This window comes from Zalophus californianus, chromosome 3 (genome assembly GCF_009762305.2).
Source record: "Zalophus californianus isolate mZalCal1 chromosome 3, mZalCal1.pri.v2, whole genome shotgun sequence".
NCBI lineage: Eukaryota > Metazoa > Chordata > Mammalia > Carnivora > Otariidae > Zalophus > Zalophus californianus.
The window spans coordinates 169,911,060-169,934,181 of record NC_045597.1 but is presented as its reverse complement, the minus strand read 5'-3'; the positions used below and the strand labels follow the sequence as shown (position 1 = coordinate 169,934,181).

General features: G+C 36.2%; 1 protein-coding gene across 7 annotated transcripts in view; it reads left to right on the top strand.

Annotated features, from left to right (window-relative positions):
- The window catches only part of ERBB4 (erb-b2 receptor tyrosine kinase 4), a 1,100,194-nt gene extending 1,077,403 nt beyond the window's left edge, over positions 1-22,791 (top strand). For 2 of the 7 annotated variants that reach the window (XM_027590421.2, XM_027590423.2), the window contains exons 27-29: positions 14,562-14,609; positions 15,388-15,685; positions 18,760-22,791. In XM_027590421.2, the coding sequence (XP_027446222.1) occupies positions 14,562-14,609; positions 15,388-15,685; positions 18,760-19,205 (792 nt within the window). In that variant the 3' untranslated portion in view covers positions 19,206-22,791. The remainder of the gene's footprint in view (positions 1-14,561; positions 14,610-15,387; positions 15,686-18,759) is intronic. The other 5 variants (XM_027590424.1, XM_027590426.1, XM_027590425.2 and 2 more) reach the window with 4 other exon arrangements.
- The last annotated feature ends 331 nt before the right edge of the window (positions 22,792-23,122 follow it).

Genomic DNA, 23,122 nt, shown 5'->3' with positions numbered 1-23,122 from the left:
GGAGAGAAAAAAAATGTTTGAAGTATCAAGAATTGAGAATTTGTAGGTAGCTTCACTAAAATAATATGGAAACTGAAGACACTAAAGGTTATATTGAGGGTAAATGAGGTAATTAACCATTGGTATAATTGGGATGCCTGGGTGGCTCAGGCAGTTAAGCAGCTTCCTTCCGCAAAGATCATGATCCTGGAATCCCAGGACTTAGCCCGCATCAGGCTCCTTACCCAGCAGGGAGTTTGCTTCTCCCTCTGTCCCTCACTCCGCTCTCATGCTCTCTCTCACTCTCTCTCTCAAATAAATAAATAAAATCTTTTAAAAAATAAATAAAAAATCTATCATCTATTATCTACATGATCATGGATAATTGTATACTTACTATGAACTGAATGTTATATAGGTTCTTCCTTTATATACATTCATATAAAAAAAAAGATGCTAACAAGAGAAGGGGCATTCTTTCCCCCATTTGGGCTAATGAAACTGGGACTCAGAAAGATTGAGTAGCTTGTGACAGAGCTAGTAAGTACACAGAATTCAAACCAATACCTAGCTTACTTCAAAGCTCATGCTGGTAAAATAAAGTGTCAAGCAATTAACTGAAGAGCACAAAAAAAAAAAAAAAAGGCAGAAGATCTGATTGAATCCGAGAAAGGGAATCACTAAAGTGAATGAATAGAAGGCTATGGTAGAGAAAAGGATATTTTAAAAAATTCTATAATGCGAGTCTTTCCTGTTGTTATTATATAGCCGTGTGGTAAAGTGAGGTAGAGATCTTAGGCAAGAAGGAAGCTCAGAAACTTAGATATATAGTGCCATTCATGGTGAAAGGGATTAAGTATGAGTCAGATATCACAGAGCAATTGGAATACCAATGAACAATCTGGGTATTGGAAAGTGCCTGCAAAGACAATAGATAATCACAAGGATAAGGACCTGGGGAATAATCATTTAGTATGAACCTCAAAAAGAGGATGGGTTTGAATGAATTTTGAAGACCTATGATCTGGAAGCTTACAGCATATTAACCCAGGCTCTGATGCCTGAGTTCAATCAGGGAATGAGCATTCTTTGCTAGAAAGGATATTCCAAGGAAGCCTTCTGGATATGAAGGTTTAGACTTAGCTCTTGATTGATTTACCTTCATAAATGTCAGATTTCTTTTCCCTTTTTTTTTAAGATTTTATTTATTTAGAGAGAGAGAGAGAAAGCACAGACATGCATGTGTAAGTGTGTGAGCGGGGATGGGGAACAGGAGGAGAGGGAGAAGGAGAGAATCCCAAGCAGACTCCACACTGAGCATGGATCTCAATGCAGGGCTCAATCTAAGGACCCTTGAGATCATGACCTGAGCTGAAATCACAAGTTGGATGCTTAACCGACTGAGCCACCCAGGCACCTCATGAATGCCAGATTTCTGATAAAGAATAAACTTAGGAAACATTCTCAGAAAAGTGAGGGTAAAGCAGGGATGGATCAAGATTATGTGGAGCCAGACACATCATTGGAAGTAGGGGTGGAGCCTCTTTAAGAAAAAGAATACAAAAATAAAAATCTTACTTTTTCAAAATTGACCAAATTCCAAAACCATCTGAACCTATGATGGGTTCTTTCCCAGGCCTTGGAAGGGGCTATACAATTGAAGAGCCTGAAGCTCTAAGCTTTATCGCTTTAAAGTAAATTCATTCTGGGCAGAGGTGAGAAAACATGCAAGAGTAATGGCTGCCAGGAACAAATGTATTCTTGGCTTAAATAGCAAATTAGTGAAAGCTTCCTTTGGGGCTGCTGGTATTTAGAAACTCAAGATGGATGGTGTTGGCCCCGAAAATTTAATATAAAAACAAAGAACCCTTTATTTATTGTGCTTCTTTCCTCCCTTCTGGAGGAGGATGGTTCAGCATTTTTAAAAATTTTATTTGTGGGCTGATAAACATTTTATGAATGTTTACCTGACCATATGCTTAGGATGAGCTTGTTACTTGTTTTTGCTTTTCTCTTGACCAGAATTTATAAGCAGGAGAATATGAAGTTATTTCAAAGCAAATAATTCACAACCTGGGCTTGTGTCAAGCTCTCTTGGAAGTATCTTCTCCTCCTGCATAATTGACATCCAACATACTTTTGTATGGTAACAGGCTAGATGAAAATCCTAGAAGTTCTGTCAGAGTGCTAATATTATTTTGAATTGCTCTCTCCTGAGCTTTTGGTTACCTACCTTTCAATAATAATTTGAGAGATCAGGATCAAAGTGTCCTCTTCTCACTTACTGTTTTTGGCAAAATCTAAGCTTTTACTAGCTATCTTTTTTAATACTCAAGTAAATTTGGAACAAATAAAAGAGGTGAGTTATTAACATAACTGGTTGCTCATTATATTTCAAGAGGTTGTTATCCTAAAAGATGATGCAGATGAATTAGAAACAGCTTCTAAAACTCTTAGATATATTTATAAGTAATAAAAACAGTAAAGATTCCTAAGAGAGCCTGGGGTGCCTACCATTTAAGATTTACAGCAAGAAAAGCATCCTTCCTCTCCTTTGTGATTATATTTGTAAGATCGAGCATTAATATTTTCTTTTGTCAAAACATAGCTGCACATTGGCTTATTATCTTCCTTTTGAAATGATAAATAATAATTGTGCTGGTGTAATAAAGGACAAAGGGGTCTGGGGAAAAATACTAGGGTCTTTTCATATCTGTCTAGTAGTTTTTGGTCTGTTTGGTAGTTCTTGGGAGAAAGCCCAGGGTATGTACTATGTGCGAGAGTCCAATCTATTTTATTTTTCCCAACTCCCAAGTCATCTATGAAATTATTTCAGGTTATAAATCTAAGCACTTTTCTGTAACTTAGCTACTTTCTTTCTGAGACATATCTTTCTTAAAGATGTTCGGTATGCTTTTAAAATCTATAAAATGCTTAATGTATTAAAGAGGTGACACACAAGAATTCTCTCTCCACCAGAGTCTGAGAATTCAAACATTTCCTGCATTACCAGGTGCCTCCCTTAATGTGCTAGCTTCCCTTAAAAGATCAACAACACAGAGAAGAAAAAAAATCAACCTAAGCACACGTTCAGCACTGAGGACTTCTCCTTGGCCTGTTGACAATGCCTCAGCATGAATTCTGAGACATATCTTATTAGGAGTCTGTCTGGATGTGTTCAAGTGTTCACTAGAAGCGACTCAAGAAAATCAAGGCCAACACATACTCTGCTGAGATGTTCATTTCTAATGTTTGTGTTTCATTGACTTTCTCTGCCCCATCATCTAAAGAAAACAAAAGTAATGAAGACTTTATTTCAGTTTATCATAATCTCTACTATTAGGTAATTCAGTTAATTTATTTTAGTAGGTTAAAGAATTTATCTTTGGACATAGAATATGCACCTTTCTGTGACTAAGTGGTGGAATAGAGTTCTGTGGGGTCTTACTTGGATTTACTGCTGCACCAAGAAAAACATACCATTGTTTTTAATTTTCAAAGGAATATTTTACAATGGCTTTGAATGGTGTATTAACCAATATGCATTCAAGGGAAACCTGTCGATTATCTCCCACTATTTTATTTACATCAATAACACTAATCATTTTTGACAGTTGCTTCCATGAAATAAGTGATTCCAAATTTGCAAAATAGCCTCTTGGCACACAGAGAAATATGTAGCTGCATGATGACTCTGATTCTGCTAAGAAACATGTGCTTATTTGATTTGCAGCATTTACTTTGGTCTTGTGTGAGTGATACTTGGACAAATTCCGCTGTATTTTCTTTAACTGACTAGAAAAAAATATCATGTCACACATGTGTATATTACATTATTTTATTCAAAGATACTTAACATGAACACAAACTTGTAAAACTCATCAAGCAGGCAGGACAGATATTATCGTTCCCATTTTACAGAAGAGGACACTAAGCTCTGAAGAAAACTTACCTAGGGCAGCAGCGTGGTAGAATGGCAGTGTTTCCTTTCAAGGGCTCTCCTCCTACAACTTCTTCCCTTTATGAAACACCCACTCTGTAACTTTGATTTAGAGTGTCATTTACTTGTAACTTTGATTTTCTATACTATTCAACCATAATTATCCTAAAAATGGTTTTTGAAAAATTTAAAGTGGTCCTTCCCTTCCGGTGTCTGTGTTTTGCACCAGTGTAGAAATCCAGGTGGGTGGTATGTACCACTTAAAAACGCATACTGGTCAGGATTTGTGTTTGACCTGATGAGCCAAAACTGCATTTTCCATCTGCCTGATGGCAATTTATCCTTGAGTCTGTCTTTCCTAGTGTTCTTAATTAATAATTTATATCTTCAGGGATAAAGCTAAAGCCTGAGTTTGCTAGACCTCCAAAGCATTAGGAAATACAAAGATGTCTCAAGAGGTTGTTGTCGTATTAGTGATAGAATCTTGAAGTTTTATAACTACATGGGAAATGTGTGTTACATTTGGAACTACTCACTATAAGAAGACATTTTTTTTTTTTGCCAGAAGAATTAAGATTTCAAACAATGCCTCCAGGAAGAGTAATCATTGATAAGGAGAGTGAGTGTTCTAGATGAGAGATAATATTCAGATTACTGTATTGGGGTTCAATGTCAATTTAAGACTCACCATCAGCATCTATAGGCTAAGGTATATATAATGTATAATATATAATTCCAGGAATGCTAAAAGCATATCCTTTAAAACATACCTTGCTGGCTGGCTAGCTGGGGTCCCTGAGATTCTCATTAATAGAGCCACTCTTTGGGTTTCATATACTGTTCTATCTATCCATCCATCCTTTGATACAATATACCTTTTTACTGAAAATTTCACCATGTCCATGTCCCTGTCCTGTGTTAGGCATTGAGGATATGGTGACTATTAGAGTAAGTCCTCTTCTGAATAAGCTTACAGTCTATGAAAGAAGGCATACTAATTAAGTAAATAAACAACTAGAATACAGTGATAAATCATTCATATGGGGTACATGATAAGTTCTTAATAATTTTCTTGGATCAATAATTAAACATAGGGTGTGAGTTACTGCGTCAGAATGGTACATCTTCTTTGCAAGGAGGATATAGATATAGTCGTATTTCCAATAGAACCAGGGCAGGAATCGTGGACTCTGGAGTCTGTTAGTGGGGAGTAAATAAATCTGGGCCAGAAACTAAGAAGGCAAGCTTGGTGAGGAAACATTGAGATCAGACCTCACCTGCTTTACAGTTTTACTATGCTGCCCCTGTCTTAGGCAAACATATTCTAAGGACATCAAATAGATCTTTTTTCTCCGCATTATAAACCATAAACATATATTTTTTTCTAATTAGGGCTATTGATTTTGGCTTGCTAGTAATTAGCTGTGTGACCTTGAGGAAATCATCTCTGTTACCATAGCTGAAAATAGAGTGTGTGGTGATTGAACTTTGGAATCCATGTCAGATTTAAGTTAGATTCTCTTATTTCGAGTCTATTTTATATTTTGCCTCCTTCATATTTTTTTTTAATTGAAGTGTCAGCCATTTTAGAATTTAAAAGGAAATGATTATGACCATGGTCCTGGCTAATTTAAGTTGACTTTGGCAGCAAAGAGTGTAAATGGGAGACTGAGAAGTATTGACCACTTTTTTTTTTTTTTTGGAAATTCCAAAGTGGTTCACAAATAGGTACAGGAATTTTTTGTATATTTCCTTCTTCCTTTTTATATGCAGCAAAATCAAATTTGGGGGCTTTTGAAAATGGTACAACTGCTTAGACTATAGTCAACAAGTAACTCTTGGGGAGAGATTTTTCTCTTGGGGTGCTACCTTCAATCTAATATTCATTTTGGCTCAGATAAGTTGTAAATACCATCCTGTTCCTGTGAAATGTAACTGGTGTTTGCTCTGCGCCGATGGGACAGCCATGTGCTGCAGCTCTCATGAACCAGCTGTCCTAATTCCAGGTGGACTGTGAGGAATCTTTTTACTTACAGCAACAGCTGTGCCACCTGGTAGCTTAAAGAGCAGTGGTTGGATGAATCAACCATTGTTACGAATTCACTTTTTATCTGGTAAACACTTTGCATAAACTAGCATAACTGAAGATATCTCCAACCTGGTCCATGCTGAAATGATGTGAACATTGTAAGCCTTATCTGTATTATGTTAAATTGTTTGCTTTTTGTCAACACCTATCATGAAGACACTGAATAAAATCTACATGCCAAAACTAGATTTATAAAATTTACAATCCTATTTCCCGTCGTACTGCTTTCCATCTCTCAAGATACAACTATGTCCTTCATATTCTTTACATTCTCACACAGAGATTGCTCTAAATACTGTTATTGCTATTTTTAATATATAATAAAATTTCCCAAGCTTGGATTATTGCTAAGGAGGAGGTTGAACTATACAATATTTTACTACTGCCTTATTATTAGCAAGTAGATAAAAATAACTCTAAACAACCACTAGAGAAATATTTCTAAATAGAACTCTTACACATAGTGTTTTAGTGAACAAGATTCATTTAGTTGATAAACAATATCCACAGGTGAAAAATAGTAAAAACAAAACAAAAACAAGCCACAAATGATCTGACAGTCTGTTTAAAAAAAAAAAAGGTTCATTTTGAGTGGGTTAAATAAGCCTATTATTTTGTTTCAAACTATTAATTTTCTTAGTGTGTGTATGAATGCATAGACACATGCACACACTAAGCTGAAAATTGTGATATTAAGTCTTTATTAATAATACAAAAGGAAGCATATTATACCTAGGCCAAGGTATAGCCTTTCAAATTCTAGAGTAATGTCATTAGGCAGAATATTCATTCTATGTACAAATAATTTGACAGTTAAAAGTGATTTTTCCCACTGCCTGTTCCATAGTCTGACTTCTCTTTTCAAAGATAAATAAACTGAGGGCCCAATAGATTAAGGAATTTGTTAAAGGTCACAAGGCTTAGTAGCAAAAAGTTGAAGAAAACAACCCTACAGGTAGAAGGACCGCAGGTGACTACTTGTTCCAGATCTATGGAATTGCTGTCTTCAGAATTTCCTGGCCTCAAGTCATCGCTCATGTACTAAGAAGTCTTCATTAAATAATCTTCGTGATGTTGGGATAAAAAACAGTCAAGCAGAGAGGCAATTTTAGGATTCACTTTAAGATTTAGATTTCCCAAGAATTTGGACATAATAAAGACTTAATGATTTCATTTTTACTTTTAAATGAAGATGCTGCAATTGAACCAAATGTTCTTAAGGATAGGTTAAGAAAAATGACCATGCTTTTTCTAACTGAAACGAACTAGTGAGAGGTCTTTAAGAAACCTCCTAGAAGTTCTCCTCTTTAGATTTCTAACAGCATGTGTTAACTAGAAGCTAGGTGATAACTATGAAAAAGGTTTAAATACAACAACTGAAAAGAAATATAAACATACAAAAGAAAACTGCCAGAAACCAAACAACCAACGAACAAAAGACATATAGAATATGCACCAGGATGAGGAGATATAAATTCCGTGTGATTACTAATCTCAGGAAGGGTGACAAAATTCTTATTGATTATCTTGAATGAAATTAAGGAATGTTGGCACCAATGCAAAATCATGCTTCTTTATACCATTTCTTTTTTGACTGTGCTAATAACGCCCTTCGACTTCACATAACACCAACAGACTTAAAGCCAAAATGTACAAAGTGAGGAATCTTCAGCTTCATTTTATGGACTCATCTAGCCATGAGTATTTTAAAGGGGAATATCCTCTTGTTCTACTGATATTTGGAAAGGGTATAAGAACTGTTGCTTGGCAATAAAATAGTTGTACTTACCCTTAGTCAAGCAGGAAGAGGAATTTATTGACTAAGCCCTGGGGTAGGAACAATAAATCCATAAGCAAGAGTGCTGTCATGGAAAATCTTTGGATCTCTCTATCTATGGATCGATCCCTCATCTCCTCTATTAGCTCTTAACATTCTACTTATGGTTTCCTTTTCAGCTCAAGTCCTTGTAGTTAGTTAAAATGCAAATAAGCTAGGAGAGGTGATACTCTAAAGCATTACTAGTATTTTATAGCTAAGCATAGTGAGTTAAAGTCCTCCTTGAAATTAATTTTTCACAGAAAAAGAATCATGAGAATTCATTTGAGAGAAGAGTTGAGGCACCATGCAGGGGCAGAGAGAGGGTACAGATAAGAGAGAAAAGAAATGCTAAAGTCAAAATCTCTATGTGGCATGCATGATAAAGAGTAATAGATTCAGATAGCCACTAATGGCTGTGTGTACACGGGAGGAACTTTTTTTTTTAAGATTTTTATTTATTTATTTGAGAGAGAGAGAATGAGAGTGAGAGATCACAAGAAGGGGGAGGGTCTGGGCGCCTGGGTGGCTCAGTTGGTTAAGCCTCTGCGTTTGGCTTAGGTCATGATCCCAGGGTCCTGGGATCAAGCCCCACATCTGGCTCCCTGCTCGGCGGGAAGCCTGCTTCTCCCTCTCCCTCTATCTACTGCTCTGCCTAGATTGCGCTCTCTGTCAAATAAATAAATAAAACTTAAAAAAAAAAAAAGAAGGGGGAGGGTCAGAGGGAGAAGCAGACTCCCTGCTGAGCAGGGAGCCCAATGCGGGACTCAATCCCAGGACTCCATCTCGGGACTCCAGGATTATTACCTGAGCCAAAGGCAGATGCTTAACCAACTGAGCCACCCAGGCTCCCCAACGGGGGGAACTTTTAACTTCCTGGTCCTCAGTTTTCTCATCTGTGAAATGCAAGTCATGATTTTTAGTGATGATATATACCTTGAAAGGTTATAAGAATAAATAAAACCTAAGATAGTCTCTGACATATGGTAGGCACATGATACATGTTAGTCTCACTTCCTATTTCTCAGTTTGCCTAAGAGTAGTCATATATTTATCTATGAAACAGAATAGACATTATAATTAATTGGACTTCAAGAACTGAGTTAGGAAAATAGAGTTATTAATGTTTATAAAAGGCACCCTCTACAATTTGTAAATTCTGAATTGACTCCTATTCGTATTTACTGATACCGTTCATAGCTTCCCTTCATTACAAATTATTTTCAGTAATAGAGTAGATGAGACATGAGAGAGATAAGATGTTCTAAGGTTAATGAAAAAGGAATGAACAAAGGATGAGAGCCCAAGTTAATATTCCTTCAACTGAATCACAGGCTTATTATTAACTATTTGTTGATGTATTTAAAATAGTATTATATAATTTTATATATTTTTATTTATTGTTAATCATTATTAATTTATTTATTTTGTGTGTGATAGAGTAAACAAGTTTATTTTTCTATTTTTTTAATTGTTTTTCAGTGTGATTCTTTTTTGCTTCTTCTTCTTCACTAAAGAGTCCAAATCATCCTATATTTAAGTTTGCTTTATGTTTGATTCTTAAATTTGGAATGTAGTTTTATATTTCTCATGGTGTTCCCAATCCCTTTTCTTCTTGATTATCAAAGAAACATATGCCTTTTTTACATATCCATATTTTATTGAGGTATAATTGACATAAAATATATATTATTTTCAGGTATACAATATAGTGATTCAACATTTGTATACATTGCAAAATGATCACCACAATAAGTGTAGTTACCATTTGTCACCTTACAAAGTTAAGACAATGTTATCGACTATGTTCTCCATGCTGTATATTACATCCTCATGACTTTATTTTATAATTGGAAGTCTGTAGTTCTAGACTCAAAAAGCAGCATTCCACATAATCAAACTAAGTAGATGGATGAGTGCATTAATAAATAAACACATGCATAAATAGACAAAAGATGTTTTGTGTAATTTGTATATACATATGTGTGTGCGCGCATGCATGCAAATGTGTGAGCCAGCTGCCTAGATTCAATAGGGTTTCTCCCAGTTCTTGCTGGTTTTTCATACGTGGACACGCTGTTTTCTTCTGGCTGCTTTATGAAAAATGGAGATTCTAAATCTAGGTGTCTCAAACATTGATATGTTGAACTTGGTTGTGAAAAAATATGTAAGTTATAGCCATGCATCAGGAATTGGACATAATGCCAAAAGCATTTTATCTGTCTGCTACCTGACATGTAAAAATGTGAAAAGGCCCATCAGAGTGTTAAGAATACATGCCAGGGAGGATAAAAGGTTGAGAACCCTTAATAGTTACATGTGTTTAGGTAATAAATTAGTGTGGATGGATTAGTAACATCTTACAGAGATACATTGTGTTTTAGTTAAAAGGATTTAGAGTATTTCTTGACCCTAGAAACTTTAATCCTATAGGTAATATTGATAGGAACAATTATCTGAAGATAAAAAACCTCTCTTTCATTAAGTGCATGTTTAATTTAGATACAGTTTAGGCATTAAGTATGTATTTTTGTTTCCTAAGAACATAGATTTGTATGATTAAAAAAAATATTAAAAGACAAAACCCATCTGGTTAACAATTTAAAATTTCCCAGGAGCAATATTAAATAATATAATGTTTTAATTAAAACAATAGATATGAGAAATACATTGCATATAATAAGACAGCTTCATATTTTTATCATTCAACTGAAATGCAAACTTCAGAACATGATATATGTAAAGTGCATTTAACACGATATTTGATATATTTGCTGATATTTGCCTTCTCTATAACCTCTGGCATCTGAGTCCAAGTTAATCATACAGTGTCCCACTGAAAGGGCCATGAAATTAAACTTGACTCTCTCCATCACCCTTACAAATCCCCCCACCAGAAACAAATTCCCTATCACCTGCCAGTTTATAACCCACCTCTTTCTATCTCTGCCCTGCTGACCATAAATCCCCTCCCCAGCTAATTGAACAGATGCACCGGGTACTTCCTGAAGATCCACAAAGCTGGGCTTTGATGGACAGCAGAAAAATGGCACAATGAAAACAACAAAAGCCTTTTAACTGAGAGTACTGCTTTGTTCTGCTCAGAACTTTAAGGTCACTCCAGCGTGTTCTGACTGTGGGGATCTTAATTTTTACTCAACCAATTTACTTGCAGCTGTCATTCTTTTCGATATTAAGAGTTCAGCTCTTCAAGTGTGGGAAATTGGGGTGGGGGGTAGGGAGCGGGGCGGGGAATGAGAAGAGCTTGTTACAAACTAAAAACAGCAAAAACAAGTAAAATCTGGCTTGGCTCTCAAGTACAAAAAGTTATTTTCAAAGCCTATAAATTATGACATAGTGATTAACATGTAATTTAAATATATTTAAACAACAATTATATCACATTTCCAGCCCGGCTAATTGGCCTCACAGATGTTCCCTTGTAGCTACATTGCCCTTCCAGGGGGAAATGAATGAGGTGCTTTTTATCATGGAAAACAGGAAAAAAAAAAAAAGCAAACAAAAAAAAGAAACAAAAAAATAAAAAGCAGCCAGTAACCCCAAAAACAATGAATTCTAAAGGGATTTGCTTAGCATTTTTTTTTTCCATTTTAATGCAGAAAACTAGGAAAAGCATGAAGATACTCCTATTACTGTGATGGTATCTGGCAGTATGTCCAGATCCAGATTTGGCAGGTTGCTGATGGAAAGACTTGTCAAAACAGGGAGAGCACCTGCATTCTAATATGGCATGGCCTCTCTTCAAGAGGTCCAGTTATTTTTAACACAACGTTTTTATAATTGAAGGCAGTCTAGCCCAGATAATGAGTATATACAATAAAGTATTTCCTGATGAAGAATGACTTGCGAGTTATTCCTTTGATCACTTCTCCCTCAAGTTTTTTTTTTTTTTTTAAAGATTTTATTTATTTATTTGAGAGAGAGAGGATGAGAGATAGGAAGCACGAGAGGGAAGAGGGTCAGAGGGAGAAGCAGACTCCCCGCTGAGCAGGGAGCCCGATGCGGGACTCGATCCCGGGACTCCAGGACCATGACCTGAGCCGAAGGCAGTCGCTTAACCGACGGAGCCACCCAGGCGCCCTTTTTTTTTTTTTAAGATTTTATTTATTTATTTGAGAGAGAGAATGAGATAGAGATAGGAAGCACGAGAGGGAAGAGGGTCAGAGGGAGAAGCAGACTCCCCGCTGAGCAGGGAGCCCGATGCGGGACTCGATCCCGGGACTCCAGGACCATGACCTGAGCCGAAGGCAGTCGCTTAACCGACGGAGCCACCCAGGCGCCCTCCCTCAAGTTTTATAAAATGTAAAATGTGTAGCTATAGCCCATCCGTGCCGTGTCCTGAGCTGTGATTCTAGTCAAGCATGACCCAGCACAGCAACTGTTGTAAAGTAAGAGGTCAGAGGAACAGCAGTAATTACTAATATTTTGGAATACTTGTCTTCTAATATGTAATCATAGAATTCAAATAAATTCATCGCAGCTTCATCTTACTCTTGCTTTTTCGTCTAATCATCTCAGGTAATACTTGATTGTTCATTGTAAATTGCAAAAGGCCAGTGATCGTGTCTCTCCTGGTGTCTCATGGTATCTCCAGCATCTCACAGCTCCTGTGCTTTCATTGGAGAGGTTTAATAAATATTTGTTAAATGCTTGCTCAATAATCAGGATTTAATGAGAGGGTAAGGCCGAGGTTTATAATATGACCAAGTTCCACCAGGCACTTGTCATAGTTCCCATACCATCCCTCTATTTTACATCTCACTGGACTATACAGCAAATTCCCCTCAGATTTTATGAAAAAAATGTATTTAATTTCATATCTTTCTAAAAAATAACAAAATATACCTATACTGATGGCGATGTGGAGAACAGAGAAGCATTTTTAAATGCCTCTCTCATGAGTAGCTTTGGCATTTTGTTTGCTTGACTTTAATAATTTGATTTAGCAGATGTGAATATTTAAATTTTATATAACCTTCACATCTTTATAGTGTGCAGAGCTTACAAAGTTCATTTATATAGGCCTTCTTACTTTGTCTTCACTAAGATAAGGGGTGAGAGGCCCAGGATAAAACTGAGGATCTGAGATGTTTCACAATTGACGACATCATTTGGGGCGCCTGGGTGGCTCAGATGGTTAAGTGTCTGCCTTCGGCTCAGGTCATGATCCCAGGGTCCTGGGATCGAGTCCCGCATCGGGCTCCCTGCTCCCTGGGAGCCTGCTTCTCCCTCTGCCTCTCTCTCTCTCTCTCTCTCTCTCTGTCTCTCATGAATAAATAAATGAAATCTTAAAAAAAAAAAAAAGACAACATCATTTGTAACTGGGACTGGAGCTCAGAGATCTAACAAATCATCAAACAATGTGTCTACTGGACAATACTACCTTCTATGTAGCATATTAAATACATCTCTAATTTTCCATGTCATGATCTTCAAGACGTTCTTAGTTATTAGAGAAGGAAAGAGATCAATAGTTTCTATCCCATCATGTAAATGACTCAGTTTTGAGGAGAGTTAAAATGTAAACCTAATGTAGGAGTTCAGAACTTGGCCCCAGGGTTATTAGTCCCAGGAGACTAAGTTAATTATGGGAAATTGTGTTATACAATTGCTATTAATTTACATTAAACAATTAATCCCCATGGGACCATATTCTCCTTAGAGTTTGTTTTATGAATCTCTAAATTGTAAAAACACTGGCCTGGAATAATACTTAGCCAAGTTTCCTACGTGTGTGCAGAGAAGGCAAGCTTCATAAAATCAACTGTTTTTATCTGCATTATTCATTATCTCCAGTGTCCAGAAAAGTGCCTGGCACATAGATAGTAGGTTCTCAAGAAATATATTTAAAATACATATATTATTAAGAAATGGTGTTGATATTCATATAACCCCCTCTATTTACTCTAAGAATATTGTCCTTAATATTTTATCATATTTTTATATCCACTTTTATTTAGCTCATAGGATAGAGTATTAAGCTATAAGAATACAGATGCCTTTTTTTTTTAACTGAAATCTAATTTTAACTGATTCTAAATACATGAAAGTAATATATGCAAAGCATATTTCCAGGAACGGAATTAATATTCCAAGATTTTCTTCTGTTTCTTAACTTAAAAAAATCATACTGAGGAGAAAATAGTATGTATTTTTTTAAAAGGAAAGGCTAAAAAATTGACCCTTTGCTGAAATAGTGAAAAATAAATGTAACCTGGTAGTAAAAATTATTCAAGGAAAATTGAAATTCACTTCTATCTCCTTCCAGATAAGTTTCTTTTTACAAGAGAGAACCAATGCTGTGGTATATGGCCATTTTAGCCATACAACATGTAAGGAAGGAAATGGTTCTTTATTTAAAACTATAGTTAATTATTTACCATTTTTATCTTTCTCCCAGGGTTAATGAGAAAAATATTCATTGTCAACTACATATTTAATCCATTTAAAATTTTACTTTACCTATGTAATTTTTCTTTTCAGGGATTGAATTAAAATATTTAATACAATATTTAATATTCTCAAAACACAAGAATAAACTCATTTGTAGTCAGAGTGCATAAAATTTTACCATTTAGCAAACTTCACTGTTGTGCATGTTTTCCCCTTTGGTTCATACAATTCATGTGGCTTTTCTTTTCTTTTTTTTTTTTTTTTTTCTTTTCATTCATATTACCTCTTATTATATCCATCATTCCATTTTTCTTTCCTATTAGAGTGAAATTGGACACAGCCCACCTCCTGCCTACACCCCCATGTCAGGAGTAAGTATTTCATGATCAACCTTCATCTTTTAGTATTTTTGGCCTTTGCTTATCATGTTTCTTCTCTCTTGTCTCCCCATAGTTTCCTCATTTTGCTTTTGCCAACAGTGAGTTAAGACTTTGCTGTAGATTGTATAGCTGGCTTTGTGGATGTGTTTTATTTCATTCAGTAGATAATCCAAAACTGAGATGCCATGCATCAATAGTAGCTTTCGATTTTTACCTGAAGGATTACCTGGACTCATAAATTATGCTTCTGGTTGAGGAGGTTATCATTATTTCCATGATTATAGGTTGTGTGCTAAAAAGTCAGAGTCTCGGTAATGATTCCCTAGTTAGGTACTCGGAGACTCAAAGTCATAGTGACCACAGAAGAGAAGGCAGTAAGGAAATATCACCAACCAAATGCATTACTGTACTTCTGTTCTTAATGTCGACTGCCTACAATTAATAACATTTCCATTTGTCATGAAATTTGAATTGTATATCAAAAATAGGTGACTGTGGGAAAATAACATGAAATATTTTGTATTAGGTCATTATGTTAGGTGGTCAGTAACATTTAAATATGTATTTCCAAACTCTTTTCCCAGGATCACTTAGTAAGAAAAATTGGAATTTTAGGGGGTTGTAACTCAAACTTGTCAGCCATTCAGGGGAAAAACTCAATTAAGAAACTGACTTTTGTCTGAAAGACAAGTTTTCACATCCTTTTGGTTAACTTTTTACAGCTATTCCTAATAATAACTTCCATCTAAATGTGTCTCTCTGTTGACAGAACCAGTTTGTATACCGAGATGGGGGTTTTGCTACAGAGCAAGGAGTGCCTGTTCCCTACAGAGCCACGACCAGCACGATCCCAGAAGCTCCAGTAGCTCAGGGGGCTACAGCCGAGATTTTTGATGACTCCTGTTGTAATGGCACCCTACGCAAGCCAGTGGCACCCCACGTCCAGGAGGAGAGCAGCACCCAGAGGTACAGCGCTGACCCCACCGTGTTTGCCCCGGAACGGAGCCCACGAGGAGAGCTGGATGAAGAAGGTTACATGACCCCTATGCGAGATAAACCTAAACAAGGTACAAACAGAATGTGCAGAAATGACTGTCATTCGGCATTTCATTTCCCTATCAAAATGAGCAATATAGTGTAGAAGGGAAATTGCCAAACCACTGGACTATGTAACATTTGTGACCCAGAAAAGGCCTAGGCTGCTGCTCTGTGTAGCATATTGTCCAAACCCACACCACTTACACCATCTGGGGGCTTTTTAGAAATCCGAATCTCAGGCACCACCTGAATAGGAATCTGCATTTTAACAAGATCCCTATGTGACTTGTATGCACAGTCAAGCCTGAGAAGCACTGATCTAAACTTATATTTATTGGACTATCTTTATTGAATATTTGAGTGAGGTAGCACATCACAAGATTTTGGAAACATGGCTTCATTGAACTTATTGTGGAGATCATAAAGACTGGTATTTTAATGGCACCAATAAAAGATTTGATAAGTTCTTCAAAATTTTGCATCACTGGGATGATCTTGTTCATTACAGGAGATTATGATTCCTTATATGACACATTTCAAAAATTAAAGTTCTGACGCTGCATTTACTTAAAGGTGTACCATCATGTCTTGAAAATATTCAGTTTGTGGTTCTACAAAGCTCAGCGATGACTTTACGAAGTTAGTAGTAGAAATGTTAGACATCCAAATCAAATGACATTTCAATTTTGAAAAAGCCACTTTCCTTCCACGTTAACGGCATCACAGAAAGGAGAAGATGGATGATTGTTATTAAAAACTGATGATTGTGTCTCAGAGTCTTCAGGGTCAAGTAAACTTTATTTTAAGACTCGTATGAAGTCCCATTATGTTCTTGACTATATGGTTATATTTAATTTTATAAAATGCAGTTAAGGGATCCCTAAGTACATATTGTAAATAACCTATTAAGGTGTATCTATCTAGAAGTATAGGAAGGTATTACTGTACTGAAGAATTAGATGCATTGGAAGAATTGGAGAGTAGCCCAGTAGTGACACAAATGTAGATTTTGAGATTTGGCAGATCCCCCCTGAAAGTGCAATACTCTCTGGAAAGAGTCTCAGCTCAACCATAGAGTTGTTTCTTCATTTACAACTGCAAGGCTGCAAGTTTGCATCAGGAAATTGATAAGTAGCTTGCATTGAGAAAAGGTAACATGAATCTTCTAAGAGAAAACACAAGCCAGCCTATATAGACTCACTGTAGAGCATACCTTGATTTTGTCCCTGAATGTGAGTTTCTACAGAAGATTATTGTACTCCAGCCTACTTCTCAGAGAGTAGAGAATTTTAGTATAGACATTCCTACACTTTCAATTAAGAAGTTTCAGGAACCTGGTAAGGAAAATCAAATTCTGCCTCCCTTAAAAGCTTTTTTTTTTTTTTCATACGTTTTTCTTAAAATGACTGTCACTTTGAAAACCATTCAAATTCCAACATGTTATGAAGTGAAAAGTTCTCCCTACTCCTTTAGGGACAATAATGAAAATAGTACAGTAGAACAAAAAGACGGCTCAGTAGGAGTTTTATTTTTTTATTTTATTTTTTTTTTAAAGATTTTATTTATTTATTTGACAGAGAGAGACACAGTGAGAGAGGGAACACAAGCAGGGGGAGTGGGAGAGGGAGAAGCGAAGCAGGCTTCCCGCAGAGCAGGGAGCCCGATGCGGGGCTCGATCCCAAGACCCTGGGATCATGACCTGAGCCGAAGGCAGACACTTAACGACTGAGCCACCCAGGCGCCCTCAGTAGGAGTTTTAGATCTGAGTTCTAGTTCAATACTAGTTGTATCCCTCATACATCATTTAATCTTGGTTTTCTGTGTATAAAGCTGAAAAAAATACAGCTTCACTTCCTTTCTCACAGGATTGTTGTGAGGATGATGTAAGCTCCTGTCATTCCTATATATGATGATGGGATAGTCATTACTATCCTTTAACTTGTACATGATGCTAAATACTTAAGTATATCAAGCAGGCCTATATCCAGGGACAAATCACCCTGATTTGATGAGATTATTTTTCTCTACTTGTCAGGCTAAGTATAGAGGATAGAAAGTTTGTTTCAGAACGGTGGCATCTCAACAAACAATTGTACCCTTTCCCTGCCCCAACACCAAAATAGGAATAGCTGAAGTGTCATATCTGTGTATACATTAAAAGAGGTCTAGTGTATGTGTGAATATAGGTCTGTATGTAGTCTATAGACATATAGACACAGAGGTGGAATTGAATTTAAGAAGAGCAGCATTGATTAACACCTCTTAAAAAAATCCCCCAGTCAATATTCTATAGTAATTTATTAGATCAAATCATGCAAAATAGCCACTATTATGACTGGTTTCAACCTACAAAAGAGTTATTTCATATGATCAAACTAGTTTGCTATTTCGTGATTATGGTTAGCCAGTGGAAGTAAATGTTCTAATTACAGTTTATTCTTAGGCATATATATTGTCACACAAGTCAATTTAGCGACATGTTAGATGTCTAGCAGATTTTATTAGTTGAGTCTTCTCTTTAGATGTTTTCTTTCCAATGTGTAAAGCTTTCTGGAAAACATTCTATAATCAAATCCATCTTACCCTATATGGACATCACAGCAAAACACACAGACTAAAAAATGCCATTCCTTCACTTCATCCATTCATCTTGGCATGGAGTTAAGCTATAGACATTTTGATTTTCCAGTACCCTTTTAGAAATTCTAATTTCTCCATATTTAAAAGCTATTTAATCCCGTATTTTCAACCCCGTTGTCGTACTTTCCAACAACAAAAAATACTGACTTTTAGAAAACAGAAGCCTTTAAACAAGTGGCCTCCTATGCAGGAGAAACAAATGGAATTAGAAGGAAAAAGGAACAATCTAGGGGACAGGAACTCTGCTTCCAGCCTGTGTTTGCCTTGTTTAGTCATTAAGAGTTTTGGCCCACCTACTCTTTTTTCATATGACAAAAGTAATCAACAAAATAGTTTTTGTGAAAATTCACGAAAACAAATCCATGGTTTTATTGTTCTGGAAAAAGAACCATCCTGTATAACCTTCGTCTGATTAACATTTTCTGGAAAGTAAATACTAACTGATACTTTTGTATTCCATCAGAATACCTGAACCCAGTGGAGGAAAACCCTTTTGTTTCTCGGAGGAAAAATGGAGACCTTCAAGCTTTGGATAATCCCGAATATCACAACGCTTCCAATGGTCCACCCAAGGCAGAGGATGAGTATGTGAATGAGCCACTGTACCTCAACACCTTTGCCAACGCACTGGGGAATGCCGAGTACCTGAAGAACAATGTACTGTCTGTGCCAGAGAAGGCCAAGAAAGCATTCGACAACCCTGACTACTGGAACCACAGCCTGCCACCTCGGAGCACCCTTCAGCACCCAGACTACCTGCAGGAGTACAGCACAAAATATTTTTATAAACAAAATGGACGGATCCGGCCTATTGTGGCAGAGAATCCGGAATACCTCTCTGAGTTCTCGCTGAAGCCAGGCACTGTGCTGCCTCCTCCACCCTACAGACACCGAAATACTGTGGTGTAAGCTCAGCAGTGGCTTTAAGATAGAGACACGCCCACTCCAATTTCCCGGCCGCCTCTCTTTCTCTTATGATCTTCCTTCTATTCCCAAGGCCAGTAGTTTTGACACTTTCCAGTGGAAGCTATAGAGATGCAATGATAGTCATATGCTTATCTAACTTGAACATGAGGAGGAAGAACTGAAAGAGAAAGACAGGAGGAACCACACTGTTTCTTCATTTCTCTGCATGGGTTGGTCAGGAGATTGGAACAGCTAGAAAAGGACCAGCAAATACAAGGCAATACTGCCTGCTGTCAAGCTAGTTCTCAATGTTTTCTCTTTTTTTCTTTCTTTCTTTCTATTTTTTTTTTTTTTTTTTTTTTTTTACTGCAGATGCCTGAAAGACCCATGCTATCTGTTCCTATCTGTAGGAACTGATGTATACATTCTCAGTACCTTGGAAATCATAATAAAGTTTCCATTAGAACAAAAGGATAACCTTTTCTGTAACATATGATAGTAACTGAGATTGAAAATACAGTTTCTTTTTCCAACAGTTTCTATCCTAACAAACAACGGCAGCCAACTCAGCTTTCATAATTTCTTAATCTTTCACAAAGTTATAATTAGTAATTATGTTTGGAGGGATTTTTTTTTTTGGTCTTTTCATTTTGTTTCATTTTGCTTTGCTCTTTCCCTTTATATTACTTTTATCCCCACATATTCTGACTTTAGTTTCTGATTGCAAATATTTTTACATCAGAGTTTCTTACGTGTTGCTATAAATTGACAGAATTGTAAAAAAATATTTTAATATGGTGAAATGACCATTATTTTAAATATAGAGCCTTTAAAATTAGACGGGGAGGCCAAGATATTAGTCAAGTGTAACATCAAATCTAACTGTTATGTTTTTCACTATTGACTATGTACCCCACGTCCTTTACATTCTTCAACATTTTCTTCTCCATAAATGACAGTATTTGATAGGCAGTTGGTAACGTAAAGAGTAAAAGGGAAACTAAGAGACAATTCTGTGTGGTTCATGAAAACTACTGACACTTTCAGGGGTGGTCCAATGGGGAAGCCATTGAACTGGAAGAGACACTGGATTGGGTATGTCTACCTGGCAGACACTCAGAAATGTAGTTTGCACTTAAGCTCTAATTTTATTTGTTCCCTTTCTGAACTCCATTTTGGATTTTGAATGAAGCAATATGGAAGCAACCAGCAAAATAACTAATTTAAGTACATTTTTTAAAAGAGCTAAGATAAGGAAAGACTGTGGAAATGCCAAACCAAGCAAATTAGGACTTTGGAACAGTATCCAGAGATTATGGTGAGAGGGCCAGCACATTATCTACAAGTGATATCACATTTGCTCTGCAAGGAAAGTTATCCAGTTTATATACTCCACGTGAAGGAATGCAAGTAAGGATTGGCTTGATTCCATGGAATTTCTAGGATGAGACTCTATTTATACTAAGTAGAAGGTAACTCTTTGCACATAAATTGGTATAATAAAAAAATACACAAATGTTCGCAGTTTATAGGTAGGTTCTTGGGTCAAAAGTTGTAAATAAACGTGAAAAATTTCTCATGTAATTATTTTAATATCCAACATACTAATCTTTTGATACTTTGTATAATAACACTTTCTTCAAACACATCATCCTAGTTCTAGAAACATCTTTTTATGTATCATTTTAAAAGAACACCTACTAAGATGAGCAATGGGAACAAATGGTAGGAATGAGTCTCCTGGAGCAAGAAAATCAAGTAGTCTCTCTTTTCTAGGAAAATCTGCTTGGACAGTCATTTGAGTTAAATTTTTTTTTCAAATGCTAAAATTTTGGCATCAAATTCAAGTCTATTGCCAAAAAGAAAGCAATGAAAATAAAAATCTCTGTTGGTAAAGCAGAGGGTTTACAAAGAGAAAAAAAATGCAAAGAGATCTAGGTTTCTGCCTATTTTGAAAAAGTAAATCAATCAATCCATTCAATTCCCTTGTTTTTTCAAGTCTACTAAGAGCACTGTGTAAGTGGAGAACATCAACATAAATGCAATATTACTCCTAACTTAATGATTTTAAGTCAATTTATTTGGAATGACATTTGAATTTTCCTGTTAAGTTCAAGGAATAAGATTTTATGGACTATTTTGTGAGCAGTCATCATAAAATCTGTTGTTTGTTAAAAGATCTCCTGTGAACTCATTTGGAACATGAATTAAACAACCTACAAATTACTGAAGCTGACAAATAGGATAGTTTCAGTGTTATCATCCAAACATGAACTGGTAGAAGGATATTGCCTCACTGGCTAATTAGCCTATCTAGATTCTAATTTGACCATTAAGTCAACAGCAGGTGTTGGTCTTTGGCCAAGAACCTTGGAGGTATCAGGACTGGTTTCTTACTAAGTTATGAGAAATGAGGTAAGCTAAAAGTGTGAAGTAGAACAGGGAGAGGTTTGTAAGATCCCTTCTAGTGAGGTTCAATCATGAACTTTTCTGGGTTGAAGACACAGAATGACTTAGGGGCTACAGCCCACAGCTTCAAACTCTCCCACCCATTCAGAGGAGTCTCCAGAGAAAGGGGACCTCACATAAGTTCTTGTGAGAATTTGGATATAAGTCTCCCTTTCTAGATAAATCTGTATCAACTTACCACTTACAGCACCCTTGTTGGATAGTAGAACTTGATTTTTTTTCCTTCTGATTTACAATATTCATATGGTTTCTTCTGGGATATGGAAAACAGAATCACTTATTTTGAGAAGGGAAGAAAAATAATTTTTTTACTGTTAAGGTAATAGAATGTATTCAATGAATGTAGTTTCCTTCGTTCTAAGAACACAAAACCCTTACACGTCAGGTAATCTACCACTAACAACTAGTTAGTTGCAAGTATAATCCAAAAGAACCTAAAATGCTTCACAAAAACCACTTTATTGTTCCTTTTGAATGATTTCTATAGTACATTTTTTATTTCAATTGTTTTAGGATTTCTCTCTTATTTTTGTCCCCCTGGAAAAATATATTTCAAGTGTACGAAAGGAAGAAAAAAACATTTTATCTGTTCCAAAAAATAACTTATTCAACCCAGTAGAGTGAAATTTTAAAATGCCAATCGAAGGCTGCAAAGTGAATCAGTATCAAGTCCCAGAGGCTAGTTGTATCACTGCAAACATGCAGAACCAATTAAGTAAATTTGAGGAAAATTAGTAGTAAAGTTACACAGACTATATTTTTTAAGTCGCCAAATTTTGTGTCCTGTCTTGGGGAATCCCATCTACAGATAAAGAAAAACTGTATAACTAAATGGTTCTTTAAAGAACTGTTCTTTAGTTCTTAGATGAGAAAAGGTGTTCTCTAAATCAGAGTAGACCCAGAACCACAAAGCATCCAGCACCATAAAGAGGTGTTGGACTACTGAGTAAGATTTGGTTTTCCAAATTTCAGTGGTACAGGTTAGGGTGAGAGTTCTTTCTCAAGTAATATTCTTGAAATAGAATTAAAAACAGTGCAGACTCAAATTTTTCTTTTTTTTTTTTTAAGATTTTATTTATTTATTTGACACATAGAGAGAAGGAGAGAGCAAACCCAAGCACGGGGAGTGGTAGGCAGGGGAGAAGCAGGCTCCCTGCTGAGCAAGGAGCCCGATGTGGGGCTTGATCCCAGGACCTTGGGATCATGACCTGAGCTGAAGGCAGACGCTTAACTGACTGAGCCACCCAGGGGCCCCTCAAACTCAAATTTTATTAAAATATACAAACTAAAAATATGAGATTCTCTTTTAGTAGATCAGGAAGAATGACTGATTATTTGTATATTGAGAAACAGAAGAGATAGTGCTCTAAGTGTTATAATGTATGTGTTAATACCTTCTAAAAGTAGGACGTGACATGAAGATTGTGCATATTCCCAATGCCGAGGACAAA